Genomic DNA, 26,896 nt, shown 5'->3' with positions numbered 1-26,896 from the left:
GTGTAAGATAATAAGGTTTTAGAGACATGTGTGAGTGATAGTGGTGTGGGCGACACTAAGGCATCATATTTATTATGGTGTATGACGGCAGCAACAGCAGTGTTACCTCGACTCTCGAGTATAGAAGGTGTTGGGGCGCGGCGCTCCTCTTACCGCTGCAATGGCACCGGACGTATCACATCACTGGGAAGAATTTTACTTGGGTTCCCGGAGATTCCAATTCATTGCCGACAACTTCGGGATGCCCATTGACCAGGTAATGCTGTGAGGTGTGTGTGTGGTGTTGTCTTGACGCCGAGACACTAACTTATGAACAATTTTAATCCATGGGCGAGGCTGTGGGGTGGTCAAGCACCAACTTGTTGCAGCAATTAAAACTTTAAATTCAAACGCCAGACAAAGGTATCAGTGCTGTTATGGCGCGGGTAAGGGTGTGGTACAGGAGACATGAACTTGAGTGTGAGGAGGGTGTTGTAAGTGTGTGTGTTTGTGAGAGGTTGTGACGGACAAAGGGAGGCGACTAACAATATCCCCTGGTGTGTCACTTGACCGTGTCGTAGTCCCCACTTACCTTTCACCTCGCCCTACACCACCTACCTTCCCCTACACCTCCCCTACATCACTCACCTTTCTTATACCTGGCGAGTTAAAGCTGAGGTATATCCGTGTTTCTCGCTTACTACGCAAACCGTTTCTGTATAAAAAACTGTCTCTCTGAGTTTCGTAACTTAGAACAAAGTGGGTTTGGTTGGTATGATATATTGTGTATTTTAATGTTCATGGGCGTGGTTGTTTGTTAATTCACAGCTTAATAGTGTTGGTGTAAAGGAGGATAAATTGCTCTAATGTGTTTGCATTCACTTTTCCAGGTGCACTTTTTTATAATGATTTATTGCCACACAAACAGTAATGTTAACCTTTATAAGTGGTGGTAACATTGGTATTATAAGAACTGTACAGGTGCAGTACTTGGCAGTTACTAATATAAGTAATAGAATCCATTGTTGGCTGCTGATGACCACACACATTTGAGAATGGTTATGTAACCCCCGTGGGTCTATTAAGACTTGTTTATAATGTATCAGGTCACAGGATTCATTTTTCTCGTAATGTTTGTGAAGCCTTCATGAGCGGCTGCAGGACGTGTTTATAGTGTCTCTGTGCTGAAACATGAGTGTCACACCAACTGTGACCAAGTGAGATGATCTTAAACATTGTTGAGGAGTTAACTGGCGGGACACTGATGTCTTGGACCTTTAGACACTACTGCCCACTCTCCAGGAACACTATCATGCCAAATCTAAACCCCCGAACTGACTCCTGTCTCCGTGTTATTCCAAGATAAACAAGAATAGATGTTGGTATGCAGTTGGTACTTGTTTGGGTCACCAAACATCAGTAGTCATTATCATAGTGATGTTGTTTAATGATATAAAAAGTGATAGCCAATTTTTGTCTTTCACTTCACCATCGTGGAAACAACAAATCCTCCAGTGATAAGTGGAAACTGAATCGTTGGTCTGTCTGATGACAGTTTTAAACCATGTTTTTTTTGTTTGTTTTTTATATGAAGTCGGTACTGTTTACATCCAAACGTGAATGTAGTGATCACCAAGTTAGGTCATTAGGTGTTACTCTTAGTTTAATGTTATGACCTCCAGCCAAACTGTATGGCAAGCTCATTCTACTCTCAACACTCACTGTTGAAAGAAGTTCTGCTTATGTTACGTCATCACAAAGTGTTGAGGCAAATAACAGACACGGACTGTGAAGTGTGATTCAGCTACTGTACAGTGCACCAAGAGGGAGTGGACGTGGTGTATTAAAGAAGCAGAGTTATCTCCCATGTGGTTGAAACTGGCTAGGTTTGATTTAGTTACATAATCACAAGGTGAAGAAAGATTGGCAGCCAGACAAGAGTCAGCATCACAGATTCGTCTTCAACAGGCTAGTGCTGCGTCCAGTTGACCACCTTAGTACTGATGAATTTTGTGTTATAAGTCATAATGAGGTGGTGGGCAGGTGATATGTGAACTTATAGTTACTTAGTCATATCAAAAAAATATACATGTGAATGAGAATGTGTGACCATTGTTTAGTGTAATGTGAGTGAGACTGTTGCCTGAACCATCTGTGAAAGCTAACATGAGCCAAACTAATGTCATTTAAGGATTCTATGTTACTAGTATATATTTTGATGAATTTCTGTTAGATTAGATTAGGATATGTTCTTGTCACTTGTAATTGAATTAATGTTGTATGTAATCTCACACATCGATGCTCCCCGTGGTATGTACAAGTTCCTTTCCTACAGACGTTCTCAAGTCAAAACACATACCCTCTGTGCATGCTGTACTTACAGAACAATGTTTAAAATCCCACTATATCATAACTTAAATCTTTACTACATAAAAATTCACTTAATTTAAGAGAAAATAAGAAATACAGTAAATGAAAGTAAAAAATAAGTCACAAGGTAAAGGTTGTAGGCAGCTACCAAACAGGGAGGTACTACTGCCTGGGAAGATACTGAAAGCATAATGTGTTGTCTAATGTGCCTGGGTGAGCTAATCCCTGTAAAAAAACTAAAAATAAATAAAGTATAACTTTATGGGACCTCGTTCATATAGGCAGGTGTTCGTAACTCTGGGACCCCCTGTAAATGACACCAGTATGTATATTTTGTGCAATTTTAGTAACGAAGTATTATCTGAAAGTTTCCTCTCAAAATTTAAGCTACATTACCAAGGGTTAGCCCCATTTCTTTTATATTTACCATGGTTTTTTATTTATTATAGGATGCTATCAATCGGCAAGTGTGTGAAGGTTAGAAAATACCAGAAAGGGGTGACTGATAAAGGAAGGAAGCATAGTGCCTATATTGGTTGTGGAGACAAGTGGCTTATCAGAGCATTGACCCTCATCTTGACACACTACTGTTCACTTACATAACTCATGACTTTGAAATGTGACCTTAGTGTTTGACCAGACTGTACCACCACTTGTATAACTGTACTGAGAATCCACAACAGCAAAAAATTGTCAGAGATAACTTGTTTGGAATAAGAGTTGTGAAGTGTTGTAATAACCTGCCAGAGATATGACTCAAAGTGTGAGCTCATTTATGGACAGCTTAATTAACCCTGGCACATGTTCTGGTATTTTCTAGAGCACATGGATGCTCAGTCCTTGCCAACAGCTTGTAATAGAGGCATGACTGACCACTCAGGTAGCTAGTCAGCCAATCAATGACAAAGAGTGTTAGTTTAGATGTGTTAGGTGTTTTGAAAGGGGAATGTGCTATGAATAGTACTGGAGCCCTAGACTCAAGTTAACATTTATGATTTTTTCATTTTTTTTTATTCCCCCCAGAAAAATCCCCAAATCTTTTTGAAGTAAATCTCAGCAATTCTTCTCATCTTACATTTTCTTATTTTACTTTCAATTACTTTGTTTCATTCAAAAAGCTTTGTTTATTTATTTTTCAAGTGAAGTTCATTACTGTACCATTACTGTATGTGAGAAAACTTTCATTAAAATAACCCTTATGAGTGTAATAACCCCAACTAATAATACATATTAAACTTATGGCACTGTACAGTACAGTGTAGTACACCTGTACAGTACTACAATTTTGGTGCAAAAGCAGTGTCACTGAGATAGTTTCTAGAGTATTCACACCTTAATTTTTTCTGATTACTTACCAACAACACTTGTCTCCTGCCAACTATAGCTACAGTAAGAAAATTGTGAGAATATGTCAGTTTCTCACCTTAAGTTATTGTATCCACCTGTATAGCTGTACTGGTATGAGGAATGATTATAGATGAGGAGAGTAATTATTGCTCGGTGGTACTGTACTGTACAAGAGCAACTCTGGGGGTTTTGAAGAGGATTATTTTAATTTTCCATTAAAAGTAATACCAGTAGCAAGCCTTTAATTAAATTCCTGTGCTTAACTTTTAAAAGATCCAGCTTTCAAGCCTCCCGCATTTCTTTCCATTCACTAGATGACTGCCAATAATTTATTTGGTACGATTCACTCAGTGCTGTGATGAAGTTTAGGCCATTATTGTATTCCCCTGTGAACCCAGATACAGTACTAAGGACTCCACTGCTTGTCATCACTGTACTGTCAAGATGCCAAATATTCAAACATCCGCCTTTCATGTTAGGAGGTGCTGGACAAGATGTACCTAAACATAGAAGGCCACATTCTCAGCAGCATGACTATATTTAGCATTGCTGTCATGTGTCTTCTCTTGCTCCCCTCCATTGCCTTTACTGCATTATTGAGAGAAAATCCTGTTATGAATGTGTGATTTTCAATGGAGTTTTTTGTACTTCTCTTCCACATGCTGTACTCATTAAATGTTTTATAATTCACATGAATAGGAATAAATTGATTCCGGTTTCAGAATCTGTTCAGCTGTATTTAGTCAGAGTACAGTTATCCTTTATGATATCTCAAATAGCTGATTTAATATGGCATCGTTTATGAGTCCGGCTCAGTACCTGTCGTCAAGGGAGTCTGTGATGCCTTTTGTCTGCTGTACAGTACATTATTTTTTTCTGCAGACAAAATTCTGTACAGGTATTTATAACTACGGGCCTTATTATGTAAGGGGGACAGTTTTAAAACATTAGCACAGACTATTATACTCCACATGCTAACCCACACAGGTGAGACACATGAAGCTTGGCAACTTTTGAATGGTGTCTTATGAACTTGGCAGTTAACATCACTTATCATGCGTTGTTGTGAACAGAATCAAAATACAGTGTGTGCTGGGTTCTTGTTTTGTGAGTACAAAGCAGATCAAAATGAAATGTGCAATTGGCATTTAATTAATATCTGGCAACATTCGCTCAGCCACACCTATTGTGATAAACTGTAAGGCTAGTGGGTGCTTGGTCACACTATTCTCATGTTATAGGGATGTGTATTTACATGGCGATAGGTGTATTAAACCAGCCATTACTTGGTGTCACAGTCATATTCACATCCATCCTGGTGACTGCAGCAAACCTTGCTGACACTTGGCAGTAATCACCAGTCAGTTGTCACCCACAATACTGTACAAATTTATTGTGTTTATCAAAGCAGGAAGTGAACTTTTTTAGTCTTTATACAGCGTCTTTAAAATGTTTAGGATGTGTATATGTGATAAACTGTGAGGATTGTTTGTATGGAGTTATGTTGGTCCAGTGTGTCTTGCCAAGTGCAGCAGAATGCTTCACATGTCAAAGCTCTATTAATAGACACTGAAGGTAGGTTTATTAAGATAAATACATACTCTACTGTTCAACTTTTTTCTTCAGTATGCTTATGGAGAACAGTACAATATTTATATTACTGTACGATGAACTGCAGTACTGTATATGTATTATCTTCTTATTGACATAGCTTACCTTTTTTTTAGCTAGACTAATTTGTTTCTCTTCCATTTTATTTTATACCCACATACCTGGGTGTGATTCTGTACACACATGTTATGAAACAGGCAAAATAAAGTGAGTACCTGTAGTATATAATGATGATGAAAAATACAGCACAGAAAGTGTAATTCATAATACTGTACTGTATCCTGAAGGTGTCTTGTGGTACAATCATCTTGACTTTTGGTGTGATCTTCTCAACCAAGAAGCTTTAATAGATGCCCTGGAGTCTCACTCAAGTGAATGGTGAAAGAGGTCTTATGTCCAAATTTTAATGCAGTACGGTATACCCAGATTCTGAATATATTGTATAGTACTGTATATAAATACTGTAATGATATACAGGTACTGAAGTGAAACAATATATTAACTAATCTTTTGCCAATATTTTAACCTTGATACAAACAATACATCCAATATGATACTTGTGTACTGCACTATTTTAATGTGTGTGTGTGCGCATGCGTGTGTGTGTGTGTGTGTCAGTCAATAGATATCCTGTTGACAATAAAAGATTACCACATAAAGGATATCCTTCCCATTTAGGTTGTTAACAAAACATGATATTAAAGTATTGACATTTTTCATTAAAAATATCAGGGTGGGGGGATGATAAGTTTAATATAAGTACAGTATCTAGGATGAACTGTATAGAAAATATTGATGGCAGGCAGCATTTATAAATTAATGGGCAGAAGGAGTGTAATGTTTTTGTGTTTTTTGTTTCTAAATTGAGAGTAGCATTTGCAGTACTATACTGTATGTACACACTTTTAGTTACTCTGATAACATTGTTAACTTTACTATTAATAGATAAAGAGTATGTGGAGTTAACACCATTCAAAGATAAAGAGGAGAAAGAATAAAGTAAACAGTAAATTGAGGAAGTGTGGAGGTTGGAGGTGTGCACGAGGGGGACCACTAAAGGTGACCTCCCCTCTCACACACTTACATTGACCACTTTTATAAACCATCGTTGTGGTGGAGAGCCTGATGGTGTACTGTACATAATGACTTTGTTGATAATGTAGGAGATAGTATTGATAGTTGTTCTGTTTTGTCTTGTCAGCTTGGTGTGTGTGTGTTGGGTGATAATATTGACTGCTTCTTCCTGGTGTATGATGGCACACTTCTTACCCACTGTCACTATAAGGTTCATTTAAATATCCTTCACATATAAATGGCCTAATGTAGTTCTGTTTGTCCTGAATATTTTCCCCTTCCTAACAATTTGAACACCAAGGAAGTCATGTCAGGTACTTGTGGGTTCTTTTGTCCAAGCTTGTGTAAATGATGGATGTTTTTTTAATTATATTTCATGTTCCAAGTTTCATGTTCCCTACTATAATGGGAACCTAGGTATTGTGCCAGCTTAGTAGAAATAATAATCTGTTTTTAAAGTTTTGTACTGGTTTCATAAATGCTTTAAGTGAGTACTGCTGGGAGTGTGTTAGTAAAAGCACCATTGATATTAATCTTTGAGAATGATGAGTTAAATGTCTCGTATGTTTTTTTTTGTTTTTTTTTTGCATAGTTGAGTAAATAAATGCTTCAATCATTGGTGAGCGAGTCAAGTATTTATAACTAGTCATTAAGGTCAAGCTCTTTTGTTTCCTTCTGGTCTACCTTAATAAAATATTATGTAGACTAGTGATATAATTCTTGGTTTATATGTATGGTATTTGTATATTGTATGTATGCAGTAGTATGTGTGTATGTACTGTATTTGTGTGGTGTTCATTTTAATACAGTACTTGCAGCCACACATACACTGTTTTTGTGAGTACTAATTGTGATGTGTGTGCGTCATGTCAGCACTGTTAACTAGACCTCTTACTATTTGCTGCGTGTCCTTTTTTTTTTTAATGTTCTTGCTGTGTTATTGGTAGATGTGGCTGCATTTGACACTGACTCCTCCCCCCCTTCTGTCCTCTCTAGGCCTTGCAGGATCTAGTATATGCTTCTTCTGTGGGGCCTTCTTCTAAATACCTTCTAAGCTTGTAAGTGTTGAACCAGGATGTGTAATCTTATGCATGGTAAGTCAGCAAGTAGTGGTGATAGTTTTCATCCTGTTATCCTTTTTCTCTTTGTTCACCGGCCGGTATTAGCTAATACCTGTACCCTATTGTGTGTGTTTGCTGGTGGTTACTGTACTGGCACCATTAATTAAAACAGAACCGCATGTAGTATTAGATATAAAATGCCCGTTAACTTTATCCTTTAACTATATACTCATTTATATGGTAAGCTGCTCATTGACTATATAGCTACAGTGTATTCATCGTGTAAACTGCCCATTAAATGACGTATTTATATTTTGAAGAACGTTTAAAAGGGTTGTACTGTACTTTAGGTAGATGTTCATTAATACATCACAGAGTGTACACCTTGCACATTGTACAATGGAGGAAAACAATATACATGTTTTTAACCCCTAAAAAAAAATGCTTCTATTTTTTTCTGGTAATAAATTTTCAGATAGAGTTCTCCTGAAGCTTATTCTTGGGTTTACTATTTTACCACTGTAATAATGTTGTCTTAATATTTTGTGTTACTCACCTGGGAAGTATTATACACCTCAGTGCACACCTTTGCTTTGACCATCTTGAATATATGCTGACGTCTCCTTGGCTTTGCATTTTTTGGGCAGGGTGTGCAATTATTTCACACACACTCCTACACACCCCTACATTGTTATATTTCTTGTCATGTACACTTGCTGTATGTCCAAATAAAAAGTACTGTACCAAAATGTCCTTCATGGCTGCCAGTTTGACATTTTACGTACTACTTGAGAAAGATAATGAAAACTGTACTTTTAAATATATTTTCCATGATACTGGCTGGTGTCTTTAGTAGGTACAGTATTCTATTGCCTTGGCAAGATGTGATGCATGATGGAGTTTTCACTGTATTGTACAAAAAGTAGACTGTGTGATGTAGCTCCATGCACTTCCTCTGTGTTTCCATTACAGTATTTTGAGTCATTCCATATTTCTTTAATGAGCATGAATTATACATTTGGGTTATATTTTTAGTCCATCATTTTACTAATTAATGATGCTTACGAATGCTTTTTGAAGGTGTTGGTCGTATAGCAGTATTGCACATATCTCTCACCACCGTGTCCTGGGTTTGATATCGGGAAGGGTTAGATGTGAGAAAGGTGTTATCCAGTGTGACCATACCAAACATGGCAGGTTTTCTACACGTGCTCTGGTTCCTCCTTTATTAAAACTAGACACTGAACTTCGTAACAAAGAACAGACCTAATGGCTAGTAAGCTGATAAGTGGTGGAAATGGTAAATTAAATAAGATATACATTACATTATTCTCATATGCTACACGACTTCCCATAAGTACCTGTTTATGTATCCGAGGACATACCCTTTGATTAGGCAACTATTGTACTGTATTGTCAACAACCATTAAACAGCTGTAGCAGGAGATATAAGGCTGGGGAACGTCAGTAATGTTATCTATGGGACATCCTTCAGGTAAAAATATTGACAGGGAATCTCTCTACACTTGATACTCAAGCCATGGTGGGGTGGGGGATCGTTTTTGGCACATGGTGAAGTCAATATTATTTAGTAACAGAGGATATTGTTTTACTTTATATATTTGTACATTTGTCTTGTTATTGGAAGAGTTGGAGGTCCTAAGATGTCTGCCCAATTTGGAATAGTATGATATATTGACTGTGGATTATAACACAGTCAAAGTTGGTTGTAGAGTAATATTTGCATCCTTTACCATACAGTCCTGTGATACATGACTTTATCTGAAATGCTTTCAATTGAATTATTGTATGGTGAATAGAAATCACTTTATGGAGTTTACATTCTTGTGGTACACCGTATAGTGAAAATAGTCATCAAGCATTCGTATTACCTTGTGCTTACATTGTACTCTTTTTAACTTCTCAATGATGTACAGTACTCAGTTATACCCACTGTGATACTAGATTTGTCTTGAGTACTGTACTGAAGTGGCTGAATGTACAAGGGAATCAGATAGCCTTCCTGTTCACCTGCATTTCTTAACAACATAATTATTCTCCTTGTTCTACTTACAGTGAATAGTTGAAATGTGTTTGTGTGGGGGGGGGGGGTATTACTCAGTGGTATGGTTCTTTAATACTCCACCAGAGGTTTCTAGTTATCCAGTTGACCATCATTTGTGGCTTGTTCTTTTATTGTCCATAGGTGGTTTCTTTCTAAGTAACTGTACAGGTTTTAGTTGTTCACTAGGTGTCTCTAGTTTTCTATCTGTTTTTTTAAGGTCTCTAGGTGTCCCAACAGTGGTTTTTAGTTGCCTGGCAGTGGTTTTTTGGTGTTTATTGTTTTCTAGTTAACCACCAGTGATTATTAGTCCTTTCATTAATCATTCGTGGTTTCTGGTATTTTTAGTAGAGATGGTTTCTAATTATCTATCTTATCACTTTGTACATGAAAATAGACTGGTTTTAGTTCCCTAGTTGATTACTAACTGTGTACATGAAAATAGACTGGTTTCTAGTTATCGAATTGATTACTGACTGTACATGTAGTGAGAGTGTTTTTTAGTTGAGGCAGGAAGAGCTGTAGAGTGTGAGAGCAACAAGTTACACACATGTGCCTGGAGAAGTGTTATCACCAATGGCACAAGTGTAGTCATTCATAAGTCAGTGTTGCATACAGTACTTTATCAGGCTAGAGTTAAGGGTCGCCTGAAGGTTAGCCATCCACCCCACCCACCCAGATTATGTCGCCCTTAACGTTAATCTAACATAACATAACCGTACGGAACCTTACCTAGCCAAACCTAACCTAACCTAAACTAACCTAATCTAACCTAACATAAACTAAACTAACCTAACCTAAAAACAAGATTTATCACCCTAATGCTAACCTAACCAAACATAACCTAATCTAACCTAATTAACTGAATATAACCCTAACTTAACCCAACCTAATCTAATTCCACCCCTCCCTCCCCTGCAACATTATGGTCTTTAATCACCAGATGCAATTAACTAAAGGGGACTTACATGAAAACTACCAAATTAATAAGATTCAAAAAATACCTCGTAACTTCCTACCCTATATCTGTTATTATCAGTACCGTAATTAACGATCTGTACCACACTTAACGATCTGTACCACACTTAACGATCTGTACTGCATTATAAAGTACAGCATTGGGGGTCGCAAGATTCAGTAACCGAGGATGACGGCGGCATTTAACGACGCACCCATTGAGATTTTCTGAGCCCAGCCTGTATCCTGTCAGCCCTTCCCTCTCATTCACTCACTCATTCAATCCATGTTCATAACTGTAATATCCTCCACCATTCACTGTTACACCCATGGCTTAAGGCCCCACTTGGCTGAGATGGTTATTCGGGCAAGGTCACTCATATGGTGTGAGGAGTAGGAAAAGGAAGGCACTATAGGGTACTTATACTTCCTGCCATAACTTTTACTACCATTTAAGATACCTAATACTCCACTGTCGTTGGTCTATAGTACTACCAGACATGCTCCATTATATTGTTCCTTTATATCTCGTGTGGTATGGCTTCTATCAACCTCGCCGGGAAGGTCGGAGAATCTATCCACACTGTATGGTATGAGACTTCACCCCCCCACCCCCCCCCCCCACACACACAAATGAGCACCTGTTATCATTTGTCTATAGGTGTTAATGTGTGTGTGGCTAGTCAACCTCCGCACCTCTCACAGTATGGCGTAGGTGCATGGTGATTGTTCTTTTTTTATTTTCTATGTTTGGTTTATTTTGATATTTGATTTTTACTCTTTTTGTCTTGTTAAATTACTCTCTCTCTCTCTCTCTCTAATTCTCTCTCTCTCTCTCTCTCTCTCTCTCTCTCTCTCTCTCTTATTCTCTATTCTCTCTCTCTCTCTCTCTCTCTCTCTCTCTCTCTCTCATATATATTAGTAACAGCCATCTCGTATATATTTCAGGTCAATTTTATCTTGGGTCAGGTGATGGCTCTAGTACTCGCCTATATTTTCCGCGTGTACTGTCACCCCTCCCGCGTCTCTGCCACAACACGTCACTGGGGCTCCCTGGTCGCCGGGCTGGGCATCTCCTACTTCTGCTTTGGAAGGTACGTCGATGTGTATCATTCCCTCGGTAGTTTATGCCGGGCGAACACGCGAGGGGGAAGCGTGGATGTGTCTGAGCCTTAGTTGATGTACTGTAGAAGTGTGGGATTTGTGGATCGTGCGGATGTTACTGTAGTCTCCCTTTAGTCTATTTCACCTGGGATATGGGGTTAGGTTAGTGTTAGTTAATTGTAAGGTAAAGAATGATCTGTGGGGTGATTAATCTTGTAGTGGTTGTTATACTTTACTGGAGTATGTAATGTTGCTTTGTTGCTTACACAATATAGGTATGTCATTCACACACACACATGGACAATGGTCACCACAGAGATAAGGGCCAGCACATTCAGGCACACACATCCTCACTGATACAAGACACCCCTCACCAAATCTTCGACCATCTTTTTATTTTGTTCTGATTCTTGGTATATAAGGCTGTATCAGTATTTATTCCAGCTGACTGACCTATTGTTACTGAAATACAAGGTCATCTAAGACTGACATTTAGTAATATAGTTAACTTGGTATTAAACTTTTACAGGATCATCTACAGGTGTGTTGGTGTGTGTAATAAACCATTAAGACTTTTGTTGGTGTAATTGTTAAGATGAAGCTGTTAAGGACCATTAAAATGACACCAGTATGACCAGTGTAGGTTACGTAGATATGCCATTTTGAAATAATAGGTCATCTTTGATAACGTATTCAACAAGCAAAGGTTAGCTGGAACTAATACTCAAGTTATGTAAGTTTCCCCGTGTATAAACCCAGTTTCAACCATATTGGGAATGATCTTCACAAGAATAGGCTTTTATTGACTGAATGGCTGAAGTGTTGTGGAATGACATGCAAGCAGATAAGTGGTCTTAACTGGATATACCAGTTTTACTATGAGGTAGTTTCTTAGATACTGTATACCATAGTGCCATTATCATCATTGTGTTGTGTAAGGTGTCTTGGTAGCCTATCACACTAAGTTTATGTGTAGATCTACTATCAGGGGTTTGATTGGTGACTGATAAATTATCTTAATGAAGTGTCAGGGAGGATGTGACATTGAGAGAATTTGTTGTTATTGTGTTTAGATTTGAATCATCATCATCATCAACTTCATATGTTATTATCATCATCCATCATTATCATCAACTTCATCCATTATCATTCTCATCATCGTCAATAGTTATTAGTCATGTTTGGAGAGCCAGTGAAAACAATGCTAACCTTTCAAGAAGTACAATAAAAAATTCTCCTCGTCCTTCTTTTAACAAATAAAAGCTAAATTTCTGTCAGACATTCTTCATCTAATAAAATTCCTGAAAGTGTCACAAATTGTCCCACTTTTGTACCTTCTGCCCTTTCACTGTATACATTTGATAGAACGGTTGGCGACCAGTTCACTCATCATGCGAGGGCCAGACCAGCACTATTAGAAAGTAACAGTGGTAGACAGGAGCTGAAATGTTTAGGTCAGTAGATAGAGAGTGAACAAGTTGCCCTGGTTTGAATGCAACAAGTGCAGCCCTGTGGTGTAGTGAAGGCATGGGAATACAAATTACTGGTTACATTATCTCCAGTACACTGCTGCTAGTTATTGTTATGTTTCTCCCGTGATACTGGACAGTTTATCCTACATTTGTTTAGTTATGACCAATATTTCCCTGATATTTGGCAGCTGAGGCTTTTGGGTTATCTAAGTAAGGGGAATTGGGATTTGAATGTATAATATTGTTTGATGTGTTAAGTGTTAATTTTTATTGTTTATCTGACTGTTAATGAAAACCAATCATACCTTTAACCCACAAGTAGATGCCAGATACCCTGTACTGTCTTACCAAACATTGAAGGAATTTTGGCTTAATCTGTGCAGTTTGCTTGTTTGTGTGACAATTACAGTAAGGTTGTAAAGAAGAACATGGTGTGTGTGTGGAACTGGCTGAGTTACCAGTGAACCTGTTTTGTTAAGGGGATCATCTTTTTTTTTGTAGTTTTTTGTTTTGTTTTAAACCTTTTACATTTATGTATTGTTCCTCACTGAATATTGTTAGTATATAGAGCATGCCATTGTTATTGTCATAGATAAGCACAGTCAGAGAGAAAACTGCAGTAGATGAGTAAGAGTGGGATCTAATATACATAAAAAGAAGGGAATTATGATTGAAAGAATGTTTTAAGTTTGGGAAGAGGTGGGACATAATAGTGGTGGTGATGTTGTTGTGTGACAGTGTCTAAAGGGAAGCACTGTGTCTGTCTGTCTGTCTGTGTGTGAGCTGTTAATCTTTGTACACTACAGGTATCTCAATAATATTCTCCATGAGTAACCAAGACCTATTGCCCTATATGTACATTAAAGTATAATATTATATAAGTGTATTTGTGGATAGTTTAATTATATAGTGGTGATAGATATTGTGTTATTGTAATCTTAAAGTGTCTGTGTGTAAGTGTTATAGGATCCTGTATGAAGTGATTTCTATTTGGAAGATTTAAAGTAAGAATTTGTTTCTATGACAGCATCTGACTATCACTGCCATGCCTCTCACTCTATAGAAAATTATGAATAAGTAAAACAAAGTAACAAAAATTTATGAATGTTTAAAAATTAAAGATGTATTGGATAAGTTTTTGTTCTTGTCTATTCTTAACCAAATGAACTCTCTCACACACGTCATTATTGTCTGCAGTAGCCATGTCTCTAAAGTGGTGTTAGGTAAGTTGTAACGTGATCAAGTGTTTGTTGTTGTAAATTTGACGACTGTATGTTAGTGCTGTACTGTAGAAGAATGTTGATACAGTAAACAGGTAGCTATTTAAGGTGCTAGAAACAGGTTCTTCTTCTTTTTTTAAGTGAGTATCCAAAGTTCACATGTGATAAGTTTGAGTTAGGTGATTGGTGCCATAATTTACACTCTGGCTGTGGTCATCAGTCCCATTAAGGGATTAGGATCTTGATATTCCTTTCAGTACCTGTAGGGTTAATAGAGAGTACTGTACTGTATAGTGTTAGATGTGGAGTAATGTAGTGTACAGGTCAGGTAATGTCAGAGGCAGAAGTGTTCTAGAAAAGTAATTTGGTCAATATTTAAAAATTTGGAGGTGTATAGTACAAGATTCATATTTGTTTACCCAACTGTAGCTGGGCTTGTGGCTAATTGAATACCTTTCCTGGGTGTCTGACTGACCCACCCAAAAAAGAGAAAGTTTTGCCCTCAGACAGTCAGCCTCACACCAGAGTACGGTACAGTAGAGGAAGGTGGCCAGTGGTGGCCAAGTGTGAACACACCTGCTGACTACAGTACTACTTTATTACCCTTGTTATGGTTCACACTTATACTGACTTTGATTCACCTTTACTATCTGAGTGATATACAGAGAAAAAAGAGTATCTATGTCTATTATGTGAAGCTATGTTATGACTAATTAATGGTTATTATTTTGGAACATGACCACCACAGCTGTGTGTTGGATAAAGCAACACCTGGCAGTAGGAGTTGTGTTGATTATCACAATTGTGTGTAATTAACCAGTATGTGTGCTACTACCAGAGCTCTCACACACACACACACACACACACACACACACTGTACTGAAGATATAATCCAATATCCAATAAGTACTTTATAGTGAATATGATTGTACAGTATACAGAATCCCTCCCTCTATGACACAAGGGCTGTGACCTCCCTGGGTGCTCAGTATAGACACCTGGTACTGCACACAAGTTGTCATGGTTGAGGGAACTGAATAATTCCAATACTGTTCGAGGAATAAATTACCTCAGAATGACCCACAGAGAACAAACATGATAGATTTTATGGTTCTATGTAAGAGTAAGAAGAACCTGCCATGCTGAGACAGTAACATGCTTGACCCCAGCCAATTTTTTAGGTTACCAAGTAAAATATTTTTCTTATGCTTGACTATTACCGGTAAGCTTCATCCAGGTAGACAGTGACCAGGCTGTTGCAATAGCAGAGATTAATAAGCCTCCATCATCCAGTTGTAGGCTTATCAGAGTGTGTAGCATGGCCTTACTGATTGGTGGTAGTTATACAGTACAGTACTCACATCACTCTCCTGTATTTTGTAATTAGCACAGAAAATGTTTAGTGTTTGTATTATATTATGATAAACTTAAGAATTTTCATAAAACAAAACTTTACTTGAATTATGATAGTTGCTGCAACTCTTCCTCTGGACTTGTGACACTCTGCTGTTAATACAACTGATTGATGGTAATTTGTTTGTTTTAAATACAGTATACTGTAGAGGGGAACAAATGATACAATTAAAAGTGTGGTTAAGATATATTGCTTGTAAACAGTCTATCTTACATTAGTATTTCAAAGAGCATTACAGTACAGTACTGGTATATATTTACAATTATTAAAAAAAAATAATTCTCAAGACTAAGAAATTTGCACATGAAATTTGATCTCCCAGTCAACCACACTCGCACTGATTACATGTACTTGTACTGTGTTATGAGAGAGATAACTGTACTCAAGATGAAACTGTGTTATCATTACTGTGTTGTGAAGCAGAGTACATTTACAGGCAGGTGTTGTTGGCACTGCTGCTGGTGGTGGGATGCTATGTGCTGATGCTGTTGCTTCCCATCACCCTCATCCATCACATGTCTTTGGCAGCTTCCCTCACGTTCTTATCCACCATGCATATACAAAGGCAGATATATGAAGATGGAGCCTTTGTCATTGACGTCACAGGTGAGTGAACTTATTTAACTCGTAGGAATTTTTTTTTTTTTAGGTGATGTGTTTAATGTACAACTGCAGCACAAATTTTGGCCTAAAGTGAAGTGAGCGGTTTTGAGGTTTTTGGATCGGTGAAGAGTGGACACATGGGACTGAGGTGTATACAGTAAATGTTTTTGTTGATGTCACTTCCTGCAGAGAAAAGCAGAAAGGTATATAATTAATCTTCTTGATGGAATTTCGAGTTTTTCACAACTTACGGTAAACTTTGTATCCTATATTAACTTATCCTTTGTACTTTAGATCTCTTGCTTGGTAATCATATTTCACTATACAGTAATGAGGACAAAAATTATCCCCTCTTGTGATATTTTTGTTCTTGGAGTTTTTAAGAATATTACTGATAAGAGCGCCAGCATCTGACCCAACCAGAAATTTAGAGAGAGAACATGGGATTCTGATTAGAGTAGCCAGGTCCCCCGTTCACAGTGATCTTAATCAAGGGTGAAAGGTTACGGTATGTCTGAGATTCACAAAAGTAACATGAAAATTAATATTGGAGATTATGAAGGAACATAGACTGCTTGTGTGGGTTGTAGAAGGTAGAATGAAACTATAATTATTGAGGATAAGTATAGAATGAAAATCAGAGAATGATTCACTTATAAACGAGAATTCTCCAACCAAGTCATTCCCTGTTGTAGTTCCACTGTGTAGGTCTTTCTTCCCTCTTCTGGCTCTCACTCTCTCTCTTCCTCCCCAATTCTCCTTCCTCCTCTTCCAACCTCCCCCTCCCTCCCCCTATCGTTCATGAGGTGTGTTGGCTCTATGATACAGGGTGGAGCATATAACCTTGACTTGTGTTATCTGGTAAGTTACATAGTACATAGTGTTAGACCAGTTGTCATCTGAAGCTTATCACAGACCTTGGCAGTTACATGCTGGCCAACCACACCAGGTCAATGGCTGTTACAGTGTTCCAACTTGGCTGAGTCTCCTATGCTTAACCTGGCCTGGGTGTACTGTATCTTGTTCTATGTTTCAAGTAGAACAGTGGTAATTGACCTTTATTGTCTCTTTAACCTAACCTTACCTCTAGTTTTTATCGTTTCTAAAATATTTTGACATTTTTTACTTTCTTTCTTTTTAGTTTTGGTTGTCTAAAGTCTTCCCACATTCATACGTTTATCATCTTACGTTGTCTTCTGTTATTTCTGTACCTTACGCTCTCTCTCTAACTCTACTCTTTTCTTTATTAAAACAGAATTCAATATCCTGATTCTATACTAAAATCATCCTTCACATTTTTTTTTCTCATTTTTCTTTTTACACATTTACTCCTTCATTAATCTTATTTATTGTCTTAAGTTTCAAAGGTAAGATTCTCTCTCATAACCAACCTTTCCTTTTTTTATTCATTACAGTACATTAATTTCTATATATCCTGCAATCTGTTTGTCTATTTATCTTTCATATCCATAATACTATTTACTGTACTTCTTTTATATTAGGAATTGAAAAAGTGAAAGTGTTTCAAAAGCCCTCAAGACTGACGTATTCAAGCATACATTACTCGCCGGCAACAACCCCCCCCCATACTGTTGTGAGATTGATATGTTATCATTTGGTGTTGACGCGGCTTGGCTGTTTGATGTCTCGCCCTCATGAGACCTCTCAATCAATCATCAACTCCTCCGTTATTCTAGTCTTGTTGCCTTAGCCTCTCACTTCCCTCCTGAACACTTTTCAACCCGACCCTGTGACCCCCACGCCCCTTATCTTTGACTTTCACTCCAATCGTTTATATCCTCTTAACACTTCTCTTTGGCCTCCAGAGGAGAGGTACAAGTTCTCCCAGTTGGGCTATACTGTATATTATTCATGCAGTGACTCACCTTCTTGTTTGTACCTCCTTCATGCAATTCTCAAGTAGTTCCTTTCAACAGCCTGAATTCGAGTATATTTCAGGGCGCCATTTCCACCAAGTTCCTCTGTGACTAACATAGAAAACTTTGATCTACGAAAATTTTCTTCTAGTGCTGCATATTTACCTCACATCTGCTACATTCACCTGGATTATAATTTTTTTTTTAGGAGGGGTTTCATCCTCACTCCCTATCTATCGTGTACCCCCTCTTCACCTATCTTACACAACCCATCGCTATATATTTAGTGCCTTAACCCCTTCCTCAAGTAAATCCTCCATGTGTATGTTCACTTCACACACGCACATGCTCTTCACTTTTTCTTATTTAATAGTTTCATTGCATGTAACAATAGCAACATGCCATCTCACAGGCCACCTCATCCCCAGTTCCCCTTCCCAGTGAGGCAAGCTGTTGCTAAACCGAATCTTGACTTAACGTTAAGTGAGAAAGGGTGCAAGATTTTTATCTCCAAACAGAATTAACGTTACGTGAATTAATGTTGAATGAGGGATACCTTTACTGTGTTCATCTAAACCTTCAATGTCATTTTTATTGTTTTGTCATTTTCTTAATCAAGTAAAGTCAGTTTAAGCTTAACCTAACCTATCTATGGCTTCATCACCTCCAAAGTAAAGTCATTATTATATAAATTTTATAATTATAACATTGAATTCAGTAGAATTCCTTGGTAACAAATTGTCCAGTGACAAATTGTCCGGCCACCCATAATTACACAACAGTTGGTCATCTCTCAGAATTGACACCTCACAGATGACGTTGCCTCAGGGATTGTGCAGCTGTACAAGTTTGGCTTTGTTGTCTTGCTAATTGATCTTGTCAATATAGTATTGATTTTGGCTTTTGAAAGTAAAAAAATTGGAAACAGATTTGTGATATGTAGATTTAAAGTTGGAAACAGATTTGTTAATCTGTCAATTTTTCGTTTTAAGATCATAAAGTTACTCCTATCTTATCACAATCTGATTAACACTGTTCACCATTGACAGTGCCGCTGCATCTGTGTGAGAGGTCATTGCATCATATATCTTTGGGGCAGTAGATCAACAGTTCTCCAGGGCTGTTAACATATGTAATTTAAATCCCCTCCCCTTTTTTCTCTCCATCTCTGTCTCTCTTCTCATATTTATACCATTTTATGTCAGTTCTTATAATTTGCCAATATAGCTTCATATACTTGTCAATCATGGTTAAAGAGTAACCCATCACCAGGGGTTACCTATGGGCTTGACTTGGTACAATACTGATTGGTCTCCTATCAAAGTGGGTAGGAGAGTCATTGGTAGATGGTGTTAGTCTTCACTTTACCTGTCGACAAATAGGTCAACAGGAGGTTTACAGGGATACAGTGCCCAATTACCCATCCATTGAGAATATGTTCCATTTGTTAATTTAGTCAAATACTTAGCGGATTGATATCGAATTTAATGTGTGTGTGGGGGTATTTTATCAAGCATACCAAGGCAAATTGATAATATAACCAACATTTTTAACTTCATTCCAGCCTTACATCAGCTTAATTGATAATCACCGTCATTGATAGTGTTGGTTTTTTTTAGTAGTATGACCTCATTTTACACTGTCATCACACACACACACTTTCTCAATATGAGTCTCCTCCAATTTTAACTTTTGGCTGCACAAAACTCAGCCTTTGTAAAGATAACTGTTGCTATAATGGTACTTGTTATTGTCTCTACTTGAACATTGAACTAAGTAATTTTTTTCCCCTCCAGCTTATTGACTGAGGAAAGATAAACACTGAAAATGAGAGAGAGAGGAAGAGAGAGATAATAAAGAGTGCTTGAAAGGATAGAAATGAAAAGTTCATTGTAAATGCTGTGAAAGAACAAATGACTACTTGACTGAGAAATAGTCACAAGTTGAGGTGATTACTGCACTGTCTAGCTTGAGGATTGCTTTTGGTTGGTAGTTTGGCAACATATATATTTTAACCTCGGGAAGTAGAGAAGACAGCTTTTCACAGGTCATTCAGTTTTCTGGAATGGTTTAATTTAGTTGTATCATCTTCTGGGTAACTTTAAAAGGCTTAATATGCATGAGGGTAACTTATTATTTTTATTATTTTAATATTTCAGACATCTGTAATCTCATCCAATATGAACCTCAAGTGAATTTTATCTGGCACACATCTGGTACAATATCAGTCCCAAACATTTCCAGATCTGTGTCCCAGTGACCTTGTTTTGTGTATTATGGTTCATCCCAGCGAATTCCTAATCGTTCATGTGTAATTTCAGGTCCAATGATGATCATTGTGCAGAAGGCAACTGCTCTGGCCTACAGCCTTCATGATGGATTGTCAGGGCTGAAGGATGAGCAGCTCACCCCATTGCAGCGTGAACTAGTCCTCAGGTTGGTTGTGTCCCTTGAACCCACCCACCCACCCCTACCCACTCACCCCTACCCACCTCAGATGTTTTTAGCTTCATAAAGTAGTGTGAAAGTCAATACAGTAGTAGTTATATTATTCCCTTTCCTGGAAGTTTGTATGAGTGCTGGTGCTGGGTGGTGTTGGCTGTCCTTCCACCACACACTTTCTCTGGTACACGGCTATCTTATGGGAATGTTGCAGCAGTAAGAGAGGGTGGATGACAGCTGATATAAATAAATGTTTCTCATGATTCCAAACACCTTGCAGTATACAGTATAATGGGAGAGGACTTACAAGACTAATTGAAAGAGAGAGAGAGAGAGAGAGCACTGTGTTGTATTCATTCTCTCAATTTATCACAAAACAAGGATGGTAAAATAGAGATTGATGGTGAGTAGTGTAGAAATGTTTGGAGATGAAAGAACTGCTTCCATGTCAGTAGGAAGGCTTACCACTGCTGTTTAAAGTTTTCATTTTTTTATTATTAAACTGAGTATGCTGGACAAGTCAGCCTCATATCACATGTTCTTTCACTCATTTTTATGTGATACAAAGGAATCAGAAAAACTAGCCATAAAATTCACAAATGAAAGAAGCAGAAGATAGAAAGTTACATTCATATTAACTCAGCTTGATGTGATTTGAACCCAAGTTAAAAAGCATTCATCAAACCCTAGTGATCATTAGAATTACCAGACAAACCGTTGATGTATTTTCTTAACAGGAAGAAGCCAAGTGCATTAGAGTACTTCAGCTACATGCTCAACTTCCACTCGGTGCTGGCTGGCCCATTCTTCATGTTTGCAGACTATCAAGACTTCATTGAAGGCACTCACTATGCAAAGCGTGCTCTTGACACCACTGCTGCCACGGTAAGAACCTCAATAAGTACAGTACAGGAGTTTTTATTGAGGAAGTTCACCATCACTCTGGGTGTCTTCTATGATTACTGTAGCATTAAGTTTATTAGATTAGATCAGTCATATCTGTTGATTGCTGTTATAAATTGGGGGATATGTATCTAAAAGAATTTCCAACATATAATTAAATAACACTACTACATATTTTAAATGTCTGCATGAATATAAACTGAAAATGCAGTGAATGTGTACAGTACTTAGACAAAAATTTAATGAAAATCAAAACTTATTTGTATATCATTTGCCACATCCAGCTGCGTCATAAAATTTGATGAATGGCCACCATCTTTTTGACAGCCTCCATGCATCTCATCGCCTCAAACTTAACATCAATAGGGGAGGCTTTACAGGGTTTCTTAACTCTTGGGGGTATTGCTGCTGCTCATTTTCACTTTCCGGTTGCTTTCCTGACATCTCTTTAATAGGGTAAATCATATGGAAATTGCTGGGGGTTCTGTCAAAGTGTATACAATAAGTCTTATTTTGCTTTGATTCTTAAGCCAGCACAGCATAGTACATAAGTGGGTTCTGGTTATATTCATTATTGTACAAACCATAATTGTAACTTTTTCTTTGACAGACTTCACTAGACAGCAACAGGAACAAGAGTCCTACAGACCTGAAAACAATGGATGCTCAAAAGACAGCTTCCAGGCCTGAAGATGAACCTGACCCAACCAGAGTGTCCCTCTACAAGGCTGGCCTGTCTCTCATCTGTGCTGTTGTCACTGTCTGTATCTTGCCAAACTTCCCAATATCCTTCCTCACACGTAAGTCCTCATAGATACTCCATCTACTCATAATCTGTCTGAGATGCTAGTTGTAAATATCAAGCTCTTTATTCTCTGGGTTGATAATATTTCACATTATTCTTTTGTTTTTTCACTTTTTTCTTATTTGTTGGACATGTGTGTGTGTGTGACATTCATCAATATATCGGTCACATTCATTCCATCACCATTATTATTCTTTTCCCCAAACAGAACCTGGCTATTTTAAGTCTTCATATCTCTACAAGGGCATGTACATAGTGGCCGTGACGTCATTCACTCGTCACGTGTACTACACCGCCTGGCTCGTCGGCGACGGGATCTGCAACATGTCGGGCATGGGTTTCAACGGCTACAACAAGGACGGTTCTGCCAAGTGGGATTTAGTCTCCAATGTAGATGTAGTGGGTGTGGAGGTAAGTCACATTGTATTTGACTGAGAAACTTATCAGGTAGGAAGTTTACTAGAATACACGCCTATATCGGGAACTATTATACACTGGCAGTTTAGCCACACTTACACTGACTCTGGCAAACCATACTAAAGACTTGTCAATGTCATTTATTATTATGTTTGAATAGTGGAGAACATTGTGATTATATTAATGTCATATCTCATGAAAAGTAAGTTATATTCTGATCAAGTGAATGAGAAACATTGAGTTAAGGGAGATAAAGTGTGTGTGTTTGCTTTTAATTCCATCCACCCAGCATTATAGTAAGGGGGTGGGGGGCTTGACAGACTGCATAACAACAAGTGAATGTTATGTGATGCTTGTGTGCCCTCCCTCCCACACCTTTATAGTAATTCGTTGGCATTACACCCTGTGAAACTTGGCTACCTACCCATCCCTATGTTACATTCATCTGGCTATACACTATGTGATGATTCTCCTGTCCCACCCCATCATTATCCTGAATGATTTAGGGGACATTGTTGCCTCTATCATTGTTTTTATTTTGGTTGTATGCACAATAATGAATTTTAATCCATCTCCTTTGATACAGTCATATGGTTCTCTTCCATGTGAGGATATCTTACCCCACCACCCACACATCATACTTCAACCATTCCTATTTTATCTTGTGCAAGAGTTTTACAAAAAGAGCTTAGTTTAATTTTCTTCTACAATGTCCCTTTAAAGACTGGGCTGAGCCTGAGAGACACCCTCGAAGCATGGAACAGTGGAACAATGAAGTGGCTGCGCTTCATGGTGTACGAACGTGCCGGGGCACAGAAGACGCTGTTCACGTACATGCTCTCCTCTATGTGGCATGGCTTTTACCCTGGATATTATATCACGTTTGTCAGTGGAGCTTTCTTCACTATTGCTGCAAGATATGTAAGTATTGTTGATCATTTTACTCTGAAGAATAATATGCAATGATGACTTAGATATCGTACAAATCTTGCAATGATTTGTTCTGTACCGACTGATATCTTGAACCGGAAGCATTTATAGTCTCCCCGTGTTTTAGGTGCGGCGATCTGTTCGTCCGAGGGTGATGAGCCACGGGCCAGTAGTGAAGTTGGCTTACGATGCTGTGACCTGCATCACCACACGCTTGTGTCTTGCCTTTTTCACTTTCCCATTCATTCTACTGAGATTCTGGAGCAGTATTGCTGTCTACAGGTACTTAGATCTTTTAAAGTTATCCACACTCTTAGTTAGGAATGAATGAGGTAGTACATTCCATCAGGTACATATTATTGTTTTAATAGACTCCTCTCCTCATTGTAACCATTTTATGACATGACAAGTATAACATGTGGTACAGTACAGTACTTGACTTTTCTCACATGTAACCTACACATCTCAACACAGACTTGTAAATTTTTGTATCAGGAATAATGAAATGCTTAATAGTTGTGTAAACTGATATACAACTTCTTTGTTGAGGCACCAATCATGAGCACACTTTTATATTGTGTCACTCATAAAAACAAACCCTCTACAACATACATAAAATGCTTCAGTTCTGTCATGAAGTTAGTGCCGCATATTCTTAAGTATAAATTTTCCCAGTGATCCAAAATTTACACAGATATAGAGGTGAACTGATGACCTAACCTAACCACTGTACTGGTTGTGGAGGCTAACATGCCAGTACACATGCTCAATAAAGTATCGTCACAGGAAAGGCTAGGTGTTGACAAATCCCACTCCCTCTATGATATTTACTCTGTTTTTAACTGATTGTTTTACACTTGTACAACCCAAACAAGCAACTTATGTCCCCTCCCACCCTTTAGTTACCAAGGGGTGAGTATGCTGTAGTGTGGAGCCCTCTTACATCTTAATATTGTGACGATCCAATCAACACATAAAAATCTTAAATTAGTTCATATCCATCCTAGTCCACACAGTCTGGCAGAAGATATGGAATAGAATTACAGAACTGGATGATGAAATAGTGAATTGGAAATGAAGAAGACCCACCAATGGCAGCCAGGAAGTCAACAGTAAATTACCTATGAGATTTGGTATCAGTACAGGAATTCCCCACTGTTCAGTATGTTGTTGTTCCTCACCTTTAATGATCGGGTTAGTACTGTATTGAGTATATTCTCCCGACATTTTAAATTATTTATCACTCTCTCATCTGTTTTGGTGACCTCAGAGCAGCCCTATACAGTACTTAGAATACAATAGTTTGGGGAAGAGTTGAGTTGCTTCAGGAATGAGTGAATCAGTTATCATGTCTTTTTGTACACTGATAATTTAAAACCTATGAATAGAGTGACAGAAATATGAAGTATAGGGGAGTGTATTGACATGTGTAGTGACCGTACTGTATGTAATGGATGGATGGATGGATGGAGATTTTCCTTTGGTGGCAATGAGATTTTTAGATGTAAGCAACAGCATCTTGGTCATTGTTGGATAAAAAAAAGTATACCCCTGTAATATAAATTTATGAATTGTTTATGCTGCTGTAGTTGATTTTTTAATTCGACTTTTCCTTTTGCAGAGATATCTACTTTATCCCAGCCGTCTTGGGGGTACTTGTGATAGTACTGCTACCAATAGTCCTCCCTCCACCGTCACGATCCTCATCCTCCGCAAAATCTTCTGCGGAGAAATTGAAGCCATCCGTCAAGTTGGAGGACGCGGGGGTGAATGTTACAAATGGTCTTGAAGGTGGTGCCACCAAGCTCCTCAAGGTCCAATAAGTGCCATGAACTGTGGTAACTCACTGTATGTCATGTTCTGCATTCTCTTCAAGTTGCCATTCATTGTTCAGTGGTTGGTCACTGTTCACATAAGTTCTCTTTCCTAAATGTGTAACTTTGTTCGTGTTACCTAAGAGAAAGAAGATGACGATAAAATTAGGTAATTATGACAAATTAGTATATAGTTTAAGTGTAGGTAATTAAGGTTTGTAAGTTTTTGTTTGTATTTTGCGCCTTCTGCTGTCGTTACATGGCAGGTTAGCCCATGATGCACAGTCTCCCTTCTCTGCAGGTTGCCCCAGATTCCTTCATCAACACACTTGTGCGTTTCAGTTATTATCAACATGAATCTTGGTGTGACTGACACAGGTGTTTCATGCATTAGTGTACCTCATTGTGTGATCTCCCTGGTGAATTATCAACATTATTACACACTGTTTGATTAAGCTATCCAGTTTATTGTGTCCTTGTTCTCTTCTGCAAGTGAACTTCAGCATCGTTGTAACATCGAAAATGTATAATCACAATAAGTGTAATCACGAAGTTGTTTCCTTCAGCGAGTCAGTCGGTCTGGATTGGTGTTGACATAATTGGCCGATGAACTTAACAGAACTAGTAAAGTATTATATTTATCCAAGATACAATCTGGAACTTTGTTTTGTTTCATTCTCTGTCTTGTCAACTGTTTTCCTCTGTCCCGCTGAAGACGTCTCGTTGGCACCAAGGAACCGGTGGTATGATGGGGAGTCGTACGTGTTGATCACTCCGTATGAATAATCAATCGTCATAGAATTCAGACTCATTGGTGATCATTATTTACAATCAATAGTGTTTTTTATTTTTAAATCTATATCTTACCTTCCTGACTAAATTCCTCAGTGTGTTTGAGATTTATGCTAATTAAGAGTGCCAGTGTGAGCAAAGCCTTTAACCTTATGAAACTCTTGTATCTGTCTGTCTCGGTCTCATGAGATTGTAACTGCTCAGAATTTGGCCTTCAGAAATTCTAATAATCATATCTAAATCCTTGTAAGATTAGGTTTTTGGTCAGTTTTGGGGTTGGAGAGTATTTCTGGTATATTATGGACCAAATCAGTCTTTAAAATGCAAGTTTAATATGTAGGAAAGTTGGCAAAGCTCACATGTTTTACCAAATTTGTAGTGTGTAGTGAATAATGCGAATTTATTATTTTTAAGGATTCACTGAACCTTGGCTTGAGTGAATCTATGCTCTTACAAAGTTTTGACCTTACTTACCCGGTATATGAAATAATGAGTCAATATTCACAAATATACTTCCTGTATAAAATATATACTGTACCAATTAGAAGAATACAGTATATTGTGTTATAAGCACAAGTTCTGGAAGATGGAAGGCTTCATGCAAATTGCAGTGATTTAATTTTTAATAGTTATAGTAATCAT

The 26,896-nt window shown here is 37.9% G+C and overlaps 1 protein-coding gene across 2 annotated transcripts; it reads left to right on the top strand.

The window, feature by feature from the left end:
* The first annotated feature begins 111 nt into the window (after positions 1-111).
* On the top strand, positions 112-26,896 carry LOC121869103 (lysophospholipid acyltransferase 1-like). Of its 2 annotated transcripts, XM_042370290.1 has the most exons (11): positions 119-256; positions 7,378-7,439; positions 11,410-11,555; positions 16,108-16,277; positions 20,473-20,587; positions 21,331-21,478; positions 22,107-22,296; positions 22,510-22,712; positions 23,442-23,639; positions 23,776-23,930; positions 25,270-26,896. In XM_042370290.1, exons 3-11 carry the CDS (start codon positions 11,434-11,436, stop codon positions 25,469-25,471), a joined length of 1,503 nt encoding a protein of 500 aa, XP_042226224.1. In that variant the 5' UTR covers positions 119-256; positions 7,378-7,439; positions 11,410-11,433; the 3' UTR covers positions 25,472-26,896. The 2 variants fall into 2 exon arrangements, with proteins under 2 accessions (XP_042226223.1, XP_042226224.1); XM_042370289.1 differs by lacking the exon at positions 7,378-7,439 and having other exon boundaries at positions 112-256.

Source organism: Homarus americanus, unplaced genomic scaffold, assembly GCF_018991925.1.
Source record: "Homarus americanus isolate GMGI-L3 unplaced genomic scaffold, GMGI_Hamer_2.0 scaffold24694, whole genome shotgun sequence".
NCBI lineage: Eukaryota > Metazoa > Arthropoda > Malacostraca > Decapoda > Nephropidae > Homarus > Homarus americanus.
This window is presented reverse-complemented; position numbering and strand designations above follow the sequence as displayed.